Source organism: Nanorana parkeri, unplaced genomic scaffold (assembly GCF_000935625.1).
Source record: "Nanorana parkeri isolate BGI_ZX_2015 unplaced genomic scaffold, ASM93562v1 scaffold184, whole genome shotgun sequence".
NCBI lineage: Eukaryota > Metazoa > Chordata > Amphibia > Anura > Dicroglossidae > Nanorana > Nanorana parkeri.
This window is the reverse complement of record NW_017306452.1, coordinates 387,942-406,948: the sequence shown is the minus strand read 5'-3', so window position 1 is coordinate 406,948 and position 19,007 is coordinate 387,942. Positions and strand designations below refer to the sequence as shown.

The 19,007-nt window shown below is 47.1% G+C and overlaps 1 protein-coding gene across 1 annotated transcript in view; it reads right to left on the bottom strand.

Annotated features, from left to right (window-relative positions):
- Positions 1-110: 110 nt before the first annotated feature.
- MIOS (meiosis regulator for oocyte development) overlaps positions 111-19,007 on the bottom strand; it is a 19,166-nt gene continuing 269 nt past the window's right edge. Inside the window, exons 2-11 of the mRNA XM_018555130.1 lie at positions 16,619-17,940; positions 12,899-12,997; positions 11,668-11,925; positions 10,784-10,953; positions 9,433-9,498; positions 7,767-7,925; positions 5,766-5,915; positions 5,158-5,362; positions 4,463-4,592; positions 111-212 (exon numbers count right to left, since the gene is read on the bottom strand). Coding sequence (XP_018410632.1) covers positions 116-212; positions 4,463-4,592; positions 5,158-5,362; positions 5,766-5,915; positions 7,767-7,925; positions 9,433-9,498; positions 10,784-10,953; positions 11,668-11,925; positions 12,899-12,997; positions 16,619-17,921 — 2,637 coding nt within the window. The 5' untranslated portion in view covers positions 17,922-17,940 and the 3' untranslated portion in view covers positions 111-115. The remainder of the gene's footprint in view (positions 213-4,462; positions 4,593-5,157; positions 5,363-5,765; positions 5,916-7,766; positions 7,926-9,432; positions 9,499-10,783; positions 10,954-11,667; positions 11,926-12,898; positions 12,998-16,618; positions 17,941-19,007) is intronic.

The following is a 19,007-nucleotide window of genomic DNA, read 5'->3' as shown; positions in this document are numbered from 1 at the left end:
AGCAAAGACATCTCCAGCTTGAAAAGGAGAAATGTCCTACACATGTCCTAGCTGTCACAGCAATGTTATCCATGTCTCCAGCTTGAAGGGGGGGGGTCCTATACTTATGTCCTTGCTAGGGCTGCAGAGTCTCTGCCGGTACCAGATTCCCCGTCGTATCCAGCTGCATACACTTACAGGAACATGCCGACACCGGGCACTCTGTGTGATCCCTGCCAATCAGAAGAAAACATTGTGCTTTATTATCTGCCGTCCTGTAACAACTTGGAATACAGCACCCTTCTCACCCGTCCGCCCCTCTAGAAGATGGACCATTTTTTTTCCACATCAAGAACATTTTTTATTTTACAAATTTTATTTTACAGACAAAAAAAAAAAAAAAAAAAAGAACAGAAATAAAACTAAACCGATAAAAACGGAGCGGCTTACAGAACTCAGACAGACACGAAAGCTGCTGGTCAGAGTATAGCAATGTAATAATAATGAGAATACCGGATTATATTATAGAATTCAGATTTAAAGGATTACAGTTTTCAGAGCAAATTAACCAGTTGACATCCGCGGTGTTAAACCCCCTTCCCATCCAGGCCATTTGTCAGTGTTCAGCGCTGCGGTACTTTAACTGACATTTATTCCGTCATGCAGCGCTGTACTGAAATGAATTTTATACCCTTTTTTGGGGACAGATAGAGCTTTCTTTTGGTGGTATTTATTCACCACTGGGGGTTTTATTTTTTTACTATATTAAGGAAAAATTACCGAAATTTAAAAAAAAAAACAGTTTCCCCTATATTAAATGATAAAACATTTATTATTACCCAATTTTTTGGTAAAATATAAAAGATGGGGTCACGTCGGGTAAAAAGACACCAAACATGTCAAGCCTTAAAATTGCGTGCGCGCGCGAAACCTCAAAAAACGATAATACCCAAAATTGGCCCTAGGCGACGCTTTAAAAGCTGTTACCGCTCATCAGTTTAGTGTTATCAGTGATTGATGGCCCTAAAATGATTGCTCTCACTGCGACGTTCGCGGCGATATGTAACACGTGTAGCGCAATTGTAATTTTTGCGCGCTGGGGCACCGGACGCGTATTTACGTTTATAGGCGCGTAAACGTGGGGGTGGGGGAGTTAAACATTTTGGGGGGTTTTTTTCACCTTTTTTTATATGTGACTTTTATTTTATTTTACTTTTTTATATGTTACTCTTATTTTATTTTATTTATATTTACTTTTTTGCACTTATTGTTATTGCTATTACATAGGGGGATAACAATCCCCCTATATAATAGCAAAGGCACACTGACAGGTCCTCTTTATGGAGACATTAGGGGTCTCTAGGACCCCTAATGTCACCTGTGGACCCCAAAAGAAGCTGATGAAGCAGAGATCTGCTTCATTAGCTTCTTTTCTCTGGCTATAGCAGCCAGATGACTGACAGGTGAATGCGGAAGTGATGTAATACACATCACTTCTGCATTCACAGCCCGGACAGAGATCAGCAAGGAGCTGATCTCCCGTCCTCCTCCTCCTCCTCCTGACGCCCTCCGAGCCGATCCCGGGCCGCAGACGGGGCAGCGGATCCCTTTAACCCCATAGGAAGGATATATACTAACCTCCTCCCGTGACCCAAAGCTCAGTATATCGCAGGCTATTGCTCGCTATATAAAGAGAGCGCCGCAATAACAACAATACTGTCCAGATCCACCCAGCTGCGTGAGTGACAGCTGGCTCTGCCTATCTATAGAGTCAGAGCCAGCTATGCCCGCCCCCTCCCCCGTACATTCCGCCAGTCAGCGCTGGAGGATCGGAGCTGGGAGGGGGGAATCTCTCTCTGTGGGGAGATAATCAGGAAGTGAGCCAGTGACGGTATGTGATCGCTCACTTCCCGATCTATTTTGACGACCTGTGACAGTTTGATTGTCACACGTCGGCTCTAACTATGGGGATGAGTGGAAATCACTCACCTCATAGTTCTCCTTTAAACAAACTAGGGCTGCAACAACTAAATCCACATAATCGGATATAATCGATGATTGAAAAAGTTGATTGGTTGGCCCTGTTCACGGCTCAACACACGCTGCACTCCGCACCTCCTCCCCAACTCACGCTCGCCGCTGCCAGACCCGCCTGCATTCACGCCGCACCTCCTCCCCGCCTCATGCTCACCGCCGCCCAAATCCACAAGCGGCACAGGGACGCAGGGAGAAGAAGTAAGGAGGAGCAGGTGTGGGGGGATGACAGCCGCCGACAGACAGGCCCGATCTCAGAAACAAGTTGCTGGAAGACTGCTCAGGTTAGCCTGCACTTTCCCACACGTGGTGCTCTATAATGTATTGCTGGGATTTGTATTCCTCTATAGCTGATGGTACATTGTGCTGTATATTATACATAGGAATACAAAGCCCAGCAATACATTGTACGCTGTATGTATAATGTACTATTGCTGGGATTTGTTGTACTCCTATATAGCTGTGTTGTATAGAGGACTAACTTTTTTGAAAATAGTCGTTAGCTGCAGCTCTAAAACAAACCCCTTTAAGTTAGACTTTCTAAATTGAAAATAGAGTTCACCTTCTCTATCCACAATTGGGTTGTGGGAGGTTGGAGAGACAGCTGTATTCTTATTAGTAGACAGGATTTAAAATGTATAGAGCGCCAATAGTTTGCACAGCTCTAAAAAAAAGAAAGCAGCACAGGAACAGTTGTCACCCTACAACAGGAAGTATAACAGGAAGTACCTGAACTAAGACCCCAATCGATGGATCACCGGGTTTTTCTTTTTAATGAAAGTTGCAATGTCATAAACATGTTGAAGCTTCTTTAAGATGATAGTAATCAGGTTTAGATCTACTTTTGTGTTTATCCTGCGGATACATTGAGGGGAATTTATCAAATCTGGAGCAGCTGTGCACGGCAACCAATCAGCTTCTCTCTTCAGTTTGGTCGGTTTAGATTTGAAAATTAAAGAGAAGCTGATTGGTTGCCGTGCACAGCTGCTGCAGTTTTGTTACATTCACCTCAGTGTTTCTATAGGCAGTGACCGATGCATTGCATTGCTTTCCTTTCTAGCCCCAAAGAGACGGCTGACTGGTGACGGATCATTGTTTGTCTAATGTTTTTCTGCAGTCATTGCAGCCACTCTGATCTACTTACCTCATCCTAAAGCCAAACTCCAGGCACAAATGTCCACCGGGGTTAAAGCCAACACTCCTTTATCTAAAAGGCAACCTCCAGCCATGCAGGCATTCTTCTAGATAACAGGTAGTCAATCCTGGCACCAGGTGTGGCGAAATACAAATCCCATCATGCCTCTGCCTGGGTCTCTTGCAATGCCTCGTGGGATTTGTAGTTTCAACACAGCTGGAATGCCAAGCTTGTCTACCCATGTTCTTAATCCATCAAATTTGCTTGTTTACAGGATTATTGGCGGTCCCGCTGGACTTACAGGCAGCTTTGAATGCAAGTGCTGCTGGTCCCCGATGCCTGCACTGAGGTTGTGTCTCTACCTCCCTCTTCTCCAGGACACTCGTAAAACGAAGCCCAGGGCTGTGTGTTTTGTGAATGGCCAGGAGGAGAGGGGAGGTGGAGACATGCTCATAGCTCTGGGGTCTATGAGACCCCTCAGTACTCCCCACCAATCCACCTAAAATAAAGGCAATATCAGCACACCACTTAAAGGAGAACTATGAGGGGAGTGAAAAACCAACCACTCACCTCATAGTTCTAGCCGACCTGTGACAATGAAACGGTCACAGGTCGGCTCAGTAGATCGGGAGGTGAGCGAACACATACCGGCGTTCGCTTACCTCTCGATCATCTCCCTGCAGAGAGCGGTGCCTGTCACTCACGGCTCCCCGCAGGGATTCCCCCCCCCCCCGTCCGATCCTCCAGCGTTGACTGATGGAACGGACGGGGAGGGGGCGGGTACAGCTGGCTCCGCCTCTAGATAGGCAGAGCCAGCTGTCACTCACGCAGCTGGGCGGATCCAGACCGCAATGTTGGGATCTGTCCCGGCAGAAGCGTCTCAGTATATAATGAGCTGTAGCTCGCGGTATACTGAGTTTAGGGTGACGGGAGGACGCTAGTTTGTGTCCTCCTGTTACCCTTAGAAGAACTATGGGGAAAACCCCCGACCCCATAGTTCTTCTTTGAGATGTAGAATGTTCCAGGTCTATGGCCGGACCCAGCACGTGTGCAGCATCTTAAACTGATCGGAGAAGAAAAACATTGCACAGTCTCCGGATGGGCCAGGCAGTGTACACCTCTTTTGTTTGCCTGCGGAAGGGACGGGGCAACTTTGTAATACATTGGAGAAATGCGGCACACCAACAATGATAGTCACCCTGCAAAGCTCCATTCTTATTTGCAGAGATTGCCTAACAAGTAAGACAAGCTCTGCACCGACTCCAGGCCAAGGAGCCTCGCCAGCTATTTTTATTTCAGATTCCACATTCTCACCTGAACCAGCTCATCATGTGACCAGCGTGGCCGCCGTGCCGGCAGTTGTGACACCAGGTGAACCAGTTATTGAACTGCGCAACTTTCTTCTCCTTGCTGAGGTCGACCTTCTCATCAGACTTTGATGCTCCTGGACAGAAAAAAACCAAAACATCTGTTCATTAAAGCTGAACCGAACGGTTAGTCCCACATTGCATAAGAGAACGCCAATGTGTGACCGCCGTCTGGAAACACCAAAGCGAAGAGGCTTTGGGGAAATGGTTGCACGGCATAGAGGAAGTCTACAGAAGGGAAGAATAAGGTAAGGATTACAGAGTATTCCTTTACCCATAGACTTCATGAGCATCTAGCCCAGGGGTAGCCAAACTCCGGCCCTCCAGCTGTGGTGGAACTACAAATCCCATGAGGCATTGCAAGATTCTCACAGCCACGACTCCCGGAGAGAGATTTTTCAATTCCTCCAATATACAGTGCGCAGAATCATTTTAAATATCATCTTCATACAGCTCCTCTGTCTGGTGTAAAGCCACACAGGCAGCTGACTGCTGATTTGTAATCCACAGATCCTCCCCCAGGATAACAGGCTGACAAGCAGCATTCTGAAGCCTAATTCCAACTTCAAACTAGTCCTACAACCAGCAACAGGAATGTCCCGGTATACGAAATGGATGTAGAAGAGAATGATGGCGCCTCACCTGGGCTGCTGGACACTGGATTCCCCATGTTTATAAGGCACAGGGCACAGCGAGGGAGAGGCTTGCGGCACCCGGGGCAGCTGGTGAACTTGGATTTGGTAGGTGACCCGCTGACTCCGTACTGGCTGAGCCCTCGGCCCTGGTGGGGCACGGAGGAGCAGCTGTAAGAAATGGACTTTCCGCAGAAGTTACAGCTCACGAATACCTGGAAGATTAGATCAGACAAGGGCGGACAGACAGACAGACATGATTAGTGGGAAACTAGATAAGGTTTCGGTTCATTTCATTTCATCTTATTCAAATTTTCCCTGCGAGCCCCATTTCTGAACAGCCTCATGTTATAGGTTTGTTGGAGACTGCTGGTGCTTTCTGTAGATCGAATACATGCGTACAAGTTTTATAAGAATGACTAGGATACATCCCCACCAAACCCTCTACCCAAGGACCCAGTGCGCCCCCTTTGTACTATTCAACATCACATGACACTGTGGTGACTTCTCCAAGCTTCTATGTAGCAGCTACACTAGGTGTCTGAATGGGTCTAACATGACATCAGAGGGACTGTCATTGGAGAACTAGAACGTCTTCCCCTTTCTAGAGCGCCTCACCTGTGCTAAAGGCTTGGAGCTGGGATCCAGTTTGCTGCGATGAATGTCAAACTCCGCTCTCTTGTGCCAAAACCTCCAGGCGTCTAGAAGGTTCCTGTAGCTTTCTATCCAGTACTGGACTCTCTCGTCTTTCAGCACCTCGGGAGAACCCTGACCAACGTAAAGACAAATGCACTTTGTTACACTCAAAGAAATCTCGCAAATCCACCCTCATGTATGGCGGTCAGGCCACACAGCACCAATCATACTGAAGGGTAACACTTTACTAGATATGTTAGATACAGATTTGTCTAAATGTGTCCCAGAGAAGGGGGGTAACGTAGCTGTGATTGTCATTAGTTGTTATTTTTGACAGTCCTCTGTAATAACAAGTAAAGGACAAGCATACAATTCAAACTGAACTCTGGGGGAAATCAAGAAAAACACTTTTGTAGTGGGGCTCCCCCTGCACTGAATGGGTTACCGGCTTGCTTTCTCTAGGGTACCAAATAAAAAGCACAATTCACTTACCTTTATCCCTCGCTACAGTAAGCTCCTCCTTCCATGCGACCGATCCTCCAAAGCCTCTTCTCTTCAGTGCTCTGGGCGGCAGTCCCAGCTGTGATCAGTGACCAGCAGTTCTGCATTATAAGTGAGGATGCTAAAGGGCCCACCGAGGATGCTAAAGGGCCCACCATTGTCCCATTTTGGTTAGGGTTTTATTATTATCGGTACCCTAGCAAAAGCCATTGTTAGGGCTGGTGGGGTGGTTAGGAGCCAAGGGTAGGTTTTTCATATACCCAGATTTCAGCTTTAAGGGCTCCAGCTATATGCCTTATGATGATGCAAAGTCTTTTTTTATTTTAACCCCTTCATGACTGAGGCCCTTTTTTCAATTTTTGCACCCATGTTATATTCCACATTTTAGGCCTGAAAATGACGTAAAACCCCCCAACACTATATATTTTCTGAATGCCAAGACCCTATAGAATAAAATGGTGGTAGTTGAAAATTTTTATGTTGCGCAATATTAGCGCAACTCCTTATTAAACCCCAAAATTTAGTGACAAATTTAATTAAATGCCCCAAAACACAACAAATTACCAATTTTTTTAATGAAATATAAAAGATGAGGTTACAACGAGTAAAACGATTCTTTCTAAACCAAGGAAATATTTTTTCACCGTTTTCTTCTAATATTTTAGCATTATAATGATGTTTATGTTGGGGGTGGTACTAGATAAAGCAAGTTCATTTTCATTCAAGGTCTGCTCTAAATAAAAAATGCACTTTATAAGAAATGTTATATTTGTCAAAATGAGCTGAATCATTTGAAGCTTGCAGTCCTACATCCTGCAGGTACGTTGTGTGAAGGAAGGGGGCAATCCCTGGAAACATTTACATGTGCTTGGCTCACAGTTCATCACTGCAGCAGGATGGGAGCGGGGAGCTGTGTATCTACAAGGATGTGTTCTTTCCAAAAAAACATATTCCAAATGCTTAAAAGAGAACTATGAGGTAAGTGTTTTTCCCCATAGTTCACTTAAAGGTCACGGGAGAACATAAACTAGCGTCCTCCCGTGACCCAAAGCTCAGTATATCGTGAGCTACAGCTCGCGGTATAGCGAGACTGCCGGAGCCGGGACGGATCACGACTTTACTGTTGAGATCCACCCAGCTGCACGAGTGACAGCGGGCTCTGCCTATCTAGAGGCAGCTGTATCCGCCCCCTCCCCCGTCCGTTCCTCCAGTCAGCGCTGGAGGAGCGGAGCGTTGCTGCATTTGTCAGACTATCGCTTCTGACAGACAATACAAATCAATGTTAGGTGCCATCATTTTGAGCCTGTTAGGAAAAATAAAAATAAGAGGATCGGTATGAAGTAGAGGCCAGAACAAGCTATCAGCTTTTATCTGTTAAGCTGCAATCCATCTCCACTCATGATCCCAATGGTGACCAGTTCTCTGTAAATCCTGCCTGAGGGAGGACTGCACCCAGAACAGCCAATTCTGGCAGTGACTCACCTGTAACATACAGTAACTGGCCGTCTGCACATCACCAGTTCTATCAACATAACTTTCCATCAAATCCACTCCGTCCTTTGTTAATCCCGTCAGCACAATCCCTTCCAGGTTTCCCGCATCCTTCATATCCTGAGTCAGCTTGTCAATGTATTTCATTAACTGCAATTAACACAACAAAATGATCTGAAACATTGGAAAGCTCATACTGAGGGTTATTCCCGTATCCAAATGTGAACAGATGTTACCAAATTTTCCCTGGTCTTTATTACTGCAAAACATGAATGCCGCCATAACCAAATTAAAGTCACACTAAACTCCGGAGTTATATCTTAAAAAAAGCATTCAAGTACCTGAACTATGAACAACAATTGTATCTTATTTGTGTATCACTCGGCTATAGATCCTCAAATCATCTCTGAATTGGAGCCGACACTGTCCTTCCTTCTGGAGGGGGGCTACTATTGTACCCCATGGTTCCTGTGTGTGTTGTAAAGTAGCCCCCCTCCAGAAGGAAGGACAGTGTCAGCTCCAATTCAGAGATGATTTGAGGATCTATAGCCGAGTGATACACAAATAAGATACAATTGTTGTTCATAGTTCAGGTACTTGAATGTTTTTTTTTTTTAAAGGAGAACTATGGGGTTAAGTCTTTTCCCCATAGTTCTCCTAAGGGTAACGGGAGGACACAAACTAGCGCCCTCCCGTCACTTACCTCATAGTTCTCATTTAAGATTTAACTCCGGAGTTTAGTGTCACTTTAATATATATTTTAGTCTAAAACTTTAAAGGCCAACTCCAGGCTATTCTTTTGTTTTAAATGTCCCCCATAAAAAGTAAAACTAAAAAGCACATTAGTTTTCCCCTGTAGTACCCCTTTTCAGCCACTAGATGCCCTTAGTCTTTCAGGGTCAATAAAGCCATATTGCAGCTATGGGGAAACTTTGGCCCTCCAGTTGTGGTTGCAAGACTGACAGCCACGACTCCCAGAAGAAGCATGATGGGATTTGTAGTTTCACCCCAGCTGGAGGGCCAAAGTTTGGCTACCCCTGCCATATGGCATCACCAAGGCACCCTTCATTTACAGTGTACTGGTGCAAACTCATTAATGACCGCCCAGCTCAGAGAAAAGGCAAGAATAAGGCTGGGTTCACACCTAAGTGTACGGAATATGCGCGTTTGCTGTGCTGCGCGTTACCGCGATTTGCGGTAAAAGAAACGTGCGACAAACGCGCGTTTCCGAGGGCTATCCCGCTGTATCCTAATGGATACGTGCGACAAATACGCCCCAAAGAAGCTCCTGTACATCTTTTGGCGTAGAGCATTTTGCAGCGCGTTCCTACGTGCTGTAAAACGCCCAGGTGGGAACCATGCCCATAGGCAATCATTGGTTTTCACATGTTGAGCGTTTTACAGCGTGTAGGAACGCGCTGTAAAACGCCCAGGTGCACCCCTGCAGAGTCACCCGACTGGTCTGAAGACCTCAGAAAAAGGTTAGTAAAAACCAACATAAATGTCTAGGAGGCTTTTAGGGGAGGGAGAAATGTGGAGCCAGAATGGTGTATACCCCTCGGAGTCAGAATACTGAATGCAGAAGATCTTTACAGGGAATTAACACAATTTCCATTTTTTAGATAAAGTCCAAAAAAAAACAAAACCACAGACTCACCTGAGCATCATTCAGGAACAAGCAAGCAAAGGCCACACGATCCCTGACTGCCATAGCGCACTCAAACTGAAATGAGAGAGAGAGAGAGGAAGAGAGAAGAGAGAGAGGAAGAGAGAAGAGAGAGAGGAAGAGAGAAAAGAGAGAGAGGAGGAAGAGAGAAGAGAGAGAGGAGGAAGAGAGAAGAGAGAGAGGAGGAAGAGAGAAGAGAGAGAGAGGAAGAGAGAAGAGAGAGAGAGAGAGATACATTAGACTAATATGTCTTGGGAAGCCAATATGAAGAAAGGTTTAGGGTCAAGCTGCACGGTGGGGACAGATTGTCATCAGGATCACTAAGACTTCCCGACAGTCTCTATGGCATTGCTTCCTCTCTAGTGTGGCCAGGGAGATGTCGCTCCCTCGTTGCTAGCGATAGAGTTCAGGCAGCATTCAGGGCCAACAAAGAAGCAATTGCTCAGAGGCAAGTGGCATACTCTCCTGCATAACTCTGCCAAGGCCCATCTGGCATTAGCCTTAAGAGTACTTATACTCGCTGTATTTAAATCATTAATAGGGTCTCTGTAGCTGAAACCTTTTTTTCCTTCTGTAGTTTTGGATAAAAGCTCTGTTAAAACGTACATTACCCTAAAAAAAGTTGGAGACTACCTCTCCTAGTCCCCAAATAATCTCAGAGCAAGCTCTCCAAGAGCCATTCTAAGTAATAACATACCCGGTGATCCTTCCAGGAATAATCCGTTCCTGTTTAATAATGACCTCACCACACATGGACGCAGATCAGTCCTAGCACGGTCACTTCCAGTCTCTTCTTGTGACTTGGGAGCTGCAGCATATGGAGCCTACACATGACCTGCCTATAGTCCTGAAGTAAGGTTACAGCTGCCATGCCCCTCCAGTGTGCGCGGGAGCAGCTCCTGCACAACCCACCTACATCCCAAGAACGCCAGGTCTTCAGGAGAAGAGGGGGACTGAGTGGTCATGTTACCATTGCTAAAAGCCCCCCCCCAAAAAGGTATTTCCTTGCTTTTTATTGAACCCGAGGCAGATAGCATGTAGATGGTGCATAGCGTGTTCCTTTTTTTTTTTTTAATACATTGCACACACATCGTTACCGGTCAACAAGTGGGGATTGTGATAAAAGGCGGTGGGACATGCAACTTTTTATAGTTGCCAAAAGGGGAGATTCTCCCTCACTTCCTGTTGAGTCTTCGGGGAAGGGAGTGTATCTAATTCTCCAATGGGGACATAGAGCCAAAAACAGCTGACTGAGCTTACAACCCCTGCCCAAATGGTTTCAAACATGTCTAATGTTCTCCTAGAATAACTGGGTTAGACACTTCACAATAGCTCACTGTACCAGAACGGTGTCATAGCAGCCGGGATCGCTGGTGAGAAATGCAAACATGACCGCCAGGTACGGGTTCCTGAGCTGCACCCGAAGAGAGCTACACATCTCCCGCCACAGCGAATTCTTCTCATCTGTGTAGCCGGACAACGCCATCGCCACCACGTTCAGGTTCAGGTCACCTGTAAATATAAAAAGGGAAAAATAAGACAAGGAAAAAAGAAAATAAATTGAGGACACAGAGTCCGCAGAGACACAGAGTCCTCAATCTCTTTTTTCTGCAGCCTCTGTTCTAAATGAATATAAAGCACTCAGTACAGAGGTTTCCCATTCATTCAGAAAACTGGTGATAGTAAATATTTTACTATCAACCAGTTATCAATGGGGAGAAGCCTTTATAGTGAGTGCTACCCATTGAGAAGCTCATGAATGAACAGGAAGTGACGTAAAGCACTTCCTGTTCATTCATAACTGAGGACACATAGTACTATAGGGACAGGGCTCAGGAGGGAGTGCTGCAGCAGGGGGGAGAGCGGAGCAGGGAGCGGTCACTTCAGGATGGCAGCAGCGCTCCATTTCTTATCAGATCCCCGCTGCCTCTGCTCATACAGACAGGGAAGAGCAGTGGGGATCCGAGGAGAAGCTGGAGCCTGTGCTGCCCCTCTTCTCCCTGCCAAGCCGTGGCTGTGTTGCCATGACGCCCTGTGCTCACCATAGCAACAGGGGCGAGGGGGTGCAGCCAGGCCACTCCTGGCTGCGCCCCCTTTCAGCTGCGTCTGGGAGCAGGGAGCAAGGGTCCTTCTCAGCAGCTATGAAGTCATTGCTTTGACTCAGTCACTGTCCCCAACAGGTACTACAAGGACATGAAAGCAGGAGGGGGAAGTAGCACCACCTACCCTTCCCGGAGGTTGCCCCTTTATTCAGTATCTGTATGGCACGTCGAATATCCAAGTTAAACAAGGCGATAGCAGCTGCTCGCTCCCATTCTTCTTCCTGTTCTAATGAGGTCAGGAAAGGACCGATGTTAGAGTCCGCACCCTTCTTCCTCCAGCCGCACAGCTGCAAAGCCAGGCCGCGTTCTTCACTGACGTAATGTACTATGTCTGCTTGGCGATCAGAACCGCTCCAGCTGCTCCTGACGCTCTCCGCTGTTCCTTTAAAGGGAATGCATACAACAATGTTTTACTGATCTCATAAACAGATTCATGTTTTTAAAGCGGACCTTTACACTCAATTCTCCCAATGCATTCCTCTATGTATGATGATTGATAATAACATAGACATGTCAGGTGTAACATGCTGTGATTGTGAAATAGTTACACTTGCAGAGCATTCACTTCCTGCTTTGAGAGGGTAAAATGACTTCAGTTTGGCAAAGCAATGCACACTGGGATTGCCTTGTCATCAGCAGAGCATTGCTGGGAAATCTCACGAGATCTCAGGAAAAGGCATTTTCCTCCCCTGAAATGATGTGCATGGTCACACGTCTAGTCACATGTGCCAGGAAGTAAAAGGAAAGCTAGTAGCCTGCCCTTAGTAAACATGGCCACTGTGAGAAGACTGGGGAAGAGAAGGTATGCAAAGAATGCAAACCCGGCAATTATCTAGAAGTATGTGTTTGTACATTGTCTTCACTAAACATTTCTAAAAGGTGCGTTTGTTGTTATTTTATTGATCTGGGTAAAGGTCCGCTTTAAAGACATTTTTACTATATATTACCTGTAACTGTATATGGATACGTGGGAAGCCATATTTGCTCATTACATACTCAGTCCCAGCTTTGTGACACATTGGTTATGCTCTACAGCTTCTTCTCACAAGGAAAGTCTATGAATCAGCCAACACACTGGAAACAATGCAATCTTTGTGGCGGAGATCTAATCTCAATGGCTCTGAAGGGAAGCAGGGTGATAACACTGAGCCAGTGAGAACATCCTCTAGTGGCTGAGGCACTGAGCCAGAAGCAACAACAGAGCTTCGTTTCATTACAGGTCCCCCATAGTGTCATGGGATCGGTAGCAGTCGAAGAAAACCACTACAAAACTATAGACAGTTACATAGGTACTCCCGTCACTTGGAAACCCAAGCCAGATATAATCCTTCTTATATGAAGTTTCATCCCCTTACCTATTGACGACTTCACTATAGTCTTAATACCAGCGAAGACCAGGGATCCCTTGTTGCTTGTAGATTTCTGATCTATGTCTTCTGCGTACTGCTTCATAAGTAATCACATATATAGGAAAATCACAGGCACAGAAATCATTTGTACAAAATTAAAGTGCATGTCTGAGCAAAATAATAATAAAAGAATATACCATAGTTTCCATGTTCTGTCTCTTTACAAATGCTGCAAGTACATATAAATACCTGTTGTTCTGCCAGAAATCCAGTGACCTCCTAACGTCCCGTAGTGAGCCGAGTACACAGTGCCCCTGCTGCATTGTATGCCCAGCTTCATGTATGGTGCCAGCAAGCTTCAATTAGTGCTAAAGCCTCCCGACACCTGCTAGCAGCCTGATTGCTACTCCCACTAAAGCTGTCCATACACCTTACAACCATCGTGCGATGGTTGTAATGCTGGGCACACACCTTACAACCATGGCAAGACTTTTGTCTTGCCATGGTTGTAAGGTACTTAAAAAAACGTACGATCTGCCTATCTTGGACAGGCAGATCGTACTTGCGATGATCGCAGGCCGCGCCCCCCTGAGGGGCGGGCCTTCAATAACCGCAATGCCGAACGGGCAGTGTGCGCTTGCGCACACCGGCCAGTCCGGCTTTTATCTTACGAACATGCTACACACCCGCCGAACATAGTACGATGCTCGGCGGGTTTTCTAACATGTTCGTAAGTTTAAAGTCGTGCGACCTTACAGTAGTAGAGGTTTACACACACCTTATGATAATCGTACGATCGAGGGATTTCCCGTGATTATCGTACGATTATCGTAAGGTGTGTGGGCACCCTAAGGTAGTTAAAAGCTTGTACGATCTGCCCATCTTGGACAGGCAGATCGTACTTGCGATCATCGCAAGCCCGCCCCCCTGAGGGGAGGGCTTCCGATGACTGCAATGCTGAGCAGGCAGTGTGGGCTTGCGCAAACCAGCCTGGTCGGCATTTGTCTTCCTAATGTCTTACTAATCTTACGATTTTCGGCAGGTTTTCCAACGTGCTCAGAAGACAAAAGAGTGCGACCGTACAGTAGAAACGGTCGCATGCCTTCCATACACCTGCCGATTATCGTACGATCGTGGGATCACCCGCGATTATCGTACGATAATCGTCAGGTGTATGGGCACCTTAAAGGAGAACTATGAGGCGAGTGCTTTTCACTCACCTCATAGTTCTAGCCGACATGTGACAATGAAACTGTCACAGGTCGGCTCAGTAGATCGGGAAGTGAGCGAACACATACCCGGGCTCGCTCACTTCTGGATCTATCTGTGCAGAGCCGTGATAAGGGAGGGACTGGATTCCCCGCTCCCGTCTGATCCTTCAGCGCTGATTGGCGGAACGGAGGGGGCGGGTACAGCTGGCTCTGCCTCTAGATAGGCAGAGCCAGCCGTCACTCATGCAGCTGGGCGGATCCAGACATAATTGTCGGGATCCCTTCCCGGCTGCGGGGTCTCAGTATACCGCGACATACTGAGCTTAGGGTGACGGGAGGACGCTAGTTTGTGCCCTCCCGTTACCCTAAGGAGAACTATGGGGAAAAGCCCTGACCCCATAGTTCTCCTTTAAGATCCGTGTTTTAATATTCCCAAACTGGAGCTGAAGGCTTTACCAAAGCTTGCCGAAACCTCTGAAAATGCTTTGTAAAGCCGGGCGGACTCACTGCTCTAAAAGTTGAAGCCCGTGTGAACAAGAGCTTACTTAGTGTCTAGTGAGAAGGCCGGGCTTTTGTTTTGTGACCAGATGTAAGTTTTTCTCATTCCCACACGCTTCTACAGCAGGGGTAGGTAACCGTGGCACTCCGGTTGTTATGGAACTACAGGTTCCATGAGGCATTGCAAGACTCTGGCAGCTTCAGGCATGACTCCCAGAGACAGAGACATGGTGGGATTTGTAGTATCATCACCGCTGGAGTGCCAAAGTTGCCTACTCCTGTTCTCGAGAATCTTGAGTTACCTCCTGCAGCCAAAGGAGGAAATTCAAGGCAGAGCAGTCTTTGTGAACGTTCTATATATAACAGTAGCCAATTGCCAATATGACTACCAATCCCAAATATTTAACCATGCCACTATTAGGAACTCTTATGGAAAGGCATGTGTATCAATGGTCTTGTTTGCATCAGCTTCTTCTCTCCCTATACAGGTCAATGAGAACGTAAAACCACCTTAAAGCAGGTTGTTGTTGCAGCTTTGGGGGAAATCAAATGCCACGTGTCAATGAACACTGGATGATCTCAGAAGCTTCCCAAACAGATCTCATATGCAAGCTGAATACACCCAAAAGCAAGCTGCATTTGCCCATCGGCACAAGTCCCAAGTCAGTTTGGCATATGTCAGGGATGGCCAAACTGCGGCCCTCCAGCTGTGGTGGAACTACGAATCCCATGAGGCTTTGCAAGATTCTCACAGCCACGACTCCCGGAGAGAGATGCTTCATGGGATTTGTAGTTTCACCACAGCTGGAGGGCTGGAGTTTGGCCATCCCTGGCATATGTCATGCTAGTAATCCTGTTGCCACTGACAGGATTGAGAAGACTCACCTGCTCCTACAGCTTTCATTTCTTGCATCATTAGCCCAGGGCTTGACAAATTCCAGGTCACCATGGCAACTAGAAATTGCATCATGGCGCCTAGGCTTTTGTCAGCCCATTCAATGCTTGCACCAGGGGTGAGCAATTTCTATCGCCTGATGTCCCAGACATGCAGTTCCAGCCGCCGCATCAGCTCTGCTCCCACATGTTGCATGCTGCTGACCACGTCCCCTTCAACAACAGGGATCGGAGGGGGACCCAGACTGGTGCAGCCGGCGCCCAGCAGGGAGGAGAGACCGCTGTCAGCCACTGCTGCTTTGTATCCCCCCCCCCCCAGCGCGGCCCCCCCCCCAACTAAACGCCGCGACAAAAGCTTCCACAAATCAACTGCCGGTAGAAAGCCAGGGACAAGTTTCCCATCCAGCAGCCATGAGCAATAGCCAGCCTGGTATTGGCTATTTTAAATTGCAGTAGCCAACAGCAGGCTCACTATTGCACCCGCCCACTGCCTGCTGTCAATTAGCAGAGAAGGAACTAAAGGACAACTTTCTTCTTCAGTTCCCTCCTCTGCTGATTGACAGCAGGCAGTGGACGGGTGTAATAGCCAAGCTGATATTGGCTATTGCAATTTGAAATAGCCAATAGCAGGCTGGCTATTGCTCCCAGCCACTGCCTGCTGTGTTTACATTCAGCCGCTTCAGCAGGCAGCTGTTATTCCCCAGATAAAGCTATTGAAGTGGAAGGTGACACTAGGGGTCGAATAGTCCCCTATTGTCACCTTAGAGATTGCGCTACACATATTAGGTATCGGCGTGTGTACCAATTAAAACTAACTGAAAATTACAAATGTTAAAAACAAAAAAAACAACCCAGCTCCTAACTTTTTTTAGCTGGCTCCTAGAATCGATCCCTGCCTTAGCCAACAAGGTGTCAAGGTGTCGCTGCTGCTTCCCTGCTTGTGAGATTCGGCAGCATTCAGCTGGTGAGGAAGCAACAACATAGGAGCAGGCGAGTGTTCTTCTAAGCAATCTTGTTACTGGTAACTTGCTGCCAGCAAGAGGATTGCTTGAGCGGCATGGCCCTGTATCTGTAATATTTGATATGTAGCCCCTTTAAATACAACAAGTTACTTGAAGGATATAGTGCAAAGTGTACCAAAGAGATTTCAGCTGAGGATCTTCATTTCCCGCCAGTAGGTGATTCCTCCAGACCTGCTCTGTGTCCAGTCCGTACCTCGATAAAGCTCTCTGGCGCATTTTTGTGGCTATATCTTTGTCTACAGGGCTGTCCTTCCCTTCCTCTGTACATTCGTAAAGCTGCCTACTGCACGCCCACATCAAAGAGGTTGTGGGACTCCAAGCCAGCGAGATACGCTCAAAAACAGTAAAATCGGTCATCGTCCTGTTGGGAGTGACCACCACCATGCGGTTCTGGCTGGTTGGGTGCCAGGCAAATGAAGCGATGTAGTTGTCGCAAGGCTGTACGCTCCTTTCTATGATAGTGGGCTCGGTTTCGTCACCGATGGGCGTGGGCGTGTGCTGCATGTCGTACAGTCTGATCACATTACTGTCCCGGGTTAGAGTGGCGAGTAAGCCCGTCCTTGTTGGACACCAGGCCACTTTGCTTAGCGGCTTTGGTTGTTCGGTAAGGGTCAGCACTGGCTTTTCAAACTTTCTAAGGTCCCAGATTGCCACTTGCCCCTCGAAGAAGGAAGCCACCCTGTCATGGAAGTGCGGGTCTACGGTCACCCCCTGGACGGCTTTGGTGTTGACAAATATTTTCTGGTTTGTGTTCCGGAGGTCAAAAATAGCCAGGTTGCGGTGCATGCCGGCCAGAAGGAGCTTCTGTTCTCTTGGCAGCCAACAAAGGGAGAGGCATGCATCGTTCTGTCCAAGTTCATACAGTGGCTTCGTCACCACTAAACACGATTCACCATCACCGGAGGTAAGTCGGACTTTCTCCATAGGGACGGCTACGTCAGGCGTGTATTTGCTGCTTATATCCCAAATCAAGACGGAGAAGTCAGCTCGGTGTTTGTCCAAACCGGCGGCCAACCAGTTACTGTCCACGGGATTCCAAGCCAAAGTGTTACATTGCCGGGCGTGCTTAGGGACAAACTCTTTCCCCATCAACTCCTTACACTTAGAATTGTGGTCTTGGCCTAGACTGGTGAGGACAACTCTGCCATTAGCCTGACCTACTGCCAGAAGGCATTCTGGGTCATATTTTGGGTACCACGCCACACATTTCATGTACGGAGTGTCAGAGTTGATGGCCAGCAAGGTTGCCGTGGTCTCTTCAGACAGCCTCAGGGACCCAGCTTTAGGTTCAGAGCTGGTGCTAGCTGTTGACTCGATGTGGTAGAGGCTGAGCTCGGAATCGCACACCACAAACCTGTCCACGTGGTGGGGAGCCCACAGGATGTCCGGCTTGGACCCACTCATTTTTGCAATTCACAGGACACTAGAAAGATAAAAATACAACAATGTGATTAATCCTCGGAGGTAAGAAAAGAAGTAAGCACAAGTGAAAACTAGGGATGCACCTATACTGGTTTTTCGGTATCGAGTACCGATATTTTTTTTCCAGTAATCGCCGATACTAGAAGTCCAATTAAGATAAGCCGGGCGGCGTGTAATGACTCGCCACCCGGCTTCCTGACTCACCGGCCTGGCTTCCTGATTTCCAGCTTCCCGACCAATCGGGAAGCAGGGCGGCGAGTCATTACACGCTATCCGGCTTCCTGATTGGCCGGTATCGGAGCATTTGGTCGAGTACTCGCCCAAATACTCGGTATCGGCACCGATATTAGTATCAGTGGGTCCCTATAACTATTGAGGGAATATTATTCTATATACAGGTCTGAAACATATTCTGACAGTTAGTACGCAGTAGCGTGAAGGATGTAGCGTTGGATTGGCAGCTTGTGGCAGCTTATGACGCAGACCGATATTCAGTGAGGTAAGCTACAGTAACCCACTGAAACCAAAGCAACGTTTTAATGATCTCAGCAAACAAATCTTATTTGTTGCTATTGGTTACGGAACTTTGTGCATTATCATTACTCTTTTTACATCACAAATCATTTTATTTTGGCTCCTGGTACTTGCTGACCTACTGGCTTCCTATGGATGTCAAATGTTTTGGTGGGGAGATCCGTGCCGAGGTCCCGACTCCAGCCATGTTGTGACCCTTCCAGGAGTATCTGTTTCGCTGCTAAATCCTTCATGAATTTTATATCATGGAGAACACAGCAGGAGCAGTGAGACTCCAAAGCAGGGCTGGACAGATCCTAGGAACCAGGTAGCCAATGCTCCTGAAATGTATATTCTGGCCGGCGTCCTGCCCAGCTGACTGTAAAAAGTGAAGATCACCAGCACTCAGAGGATGACATTCAAATAACAATGTCCGTTTATTCGGATAAGTTGTCACATCACAATAGCCAACGTTTTAGGGGCCACACAGGGTCTGCTGGGAGATTTGTGTTAGTGGCATGTGTACAGTGTTCAGTCCCCGGCCATTCCTGATAT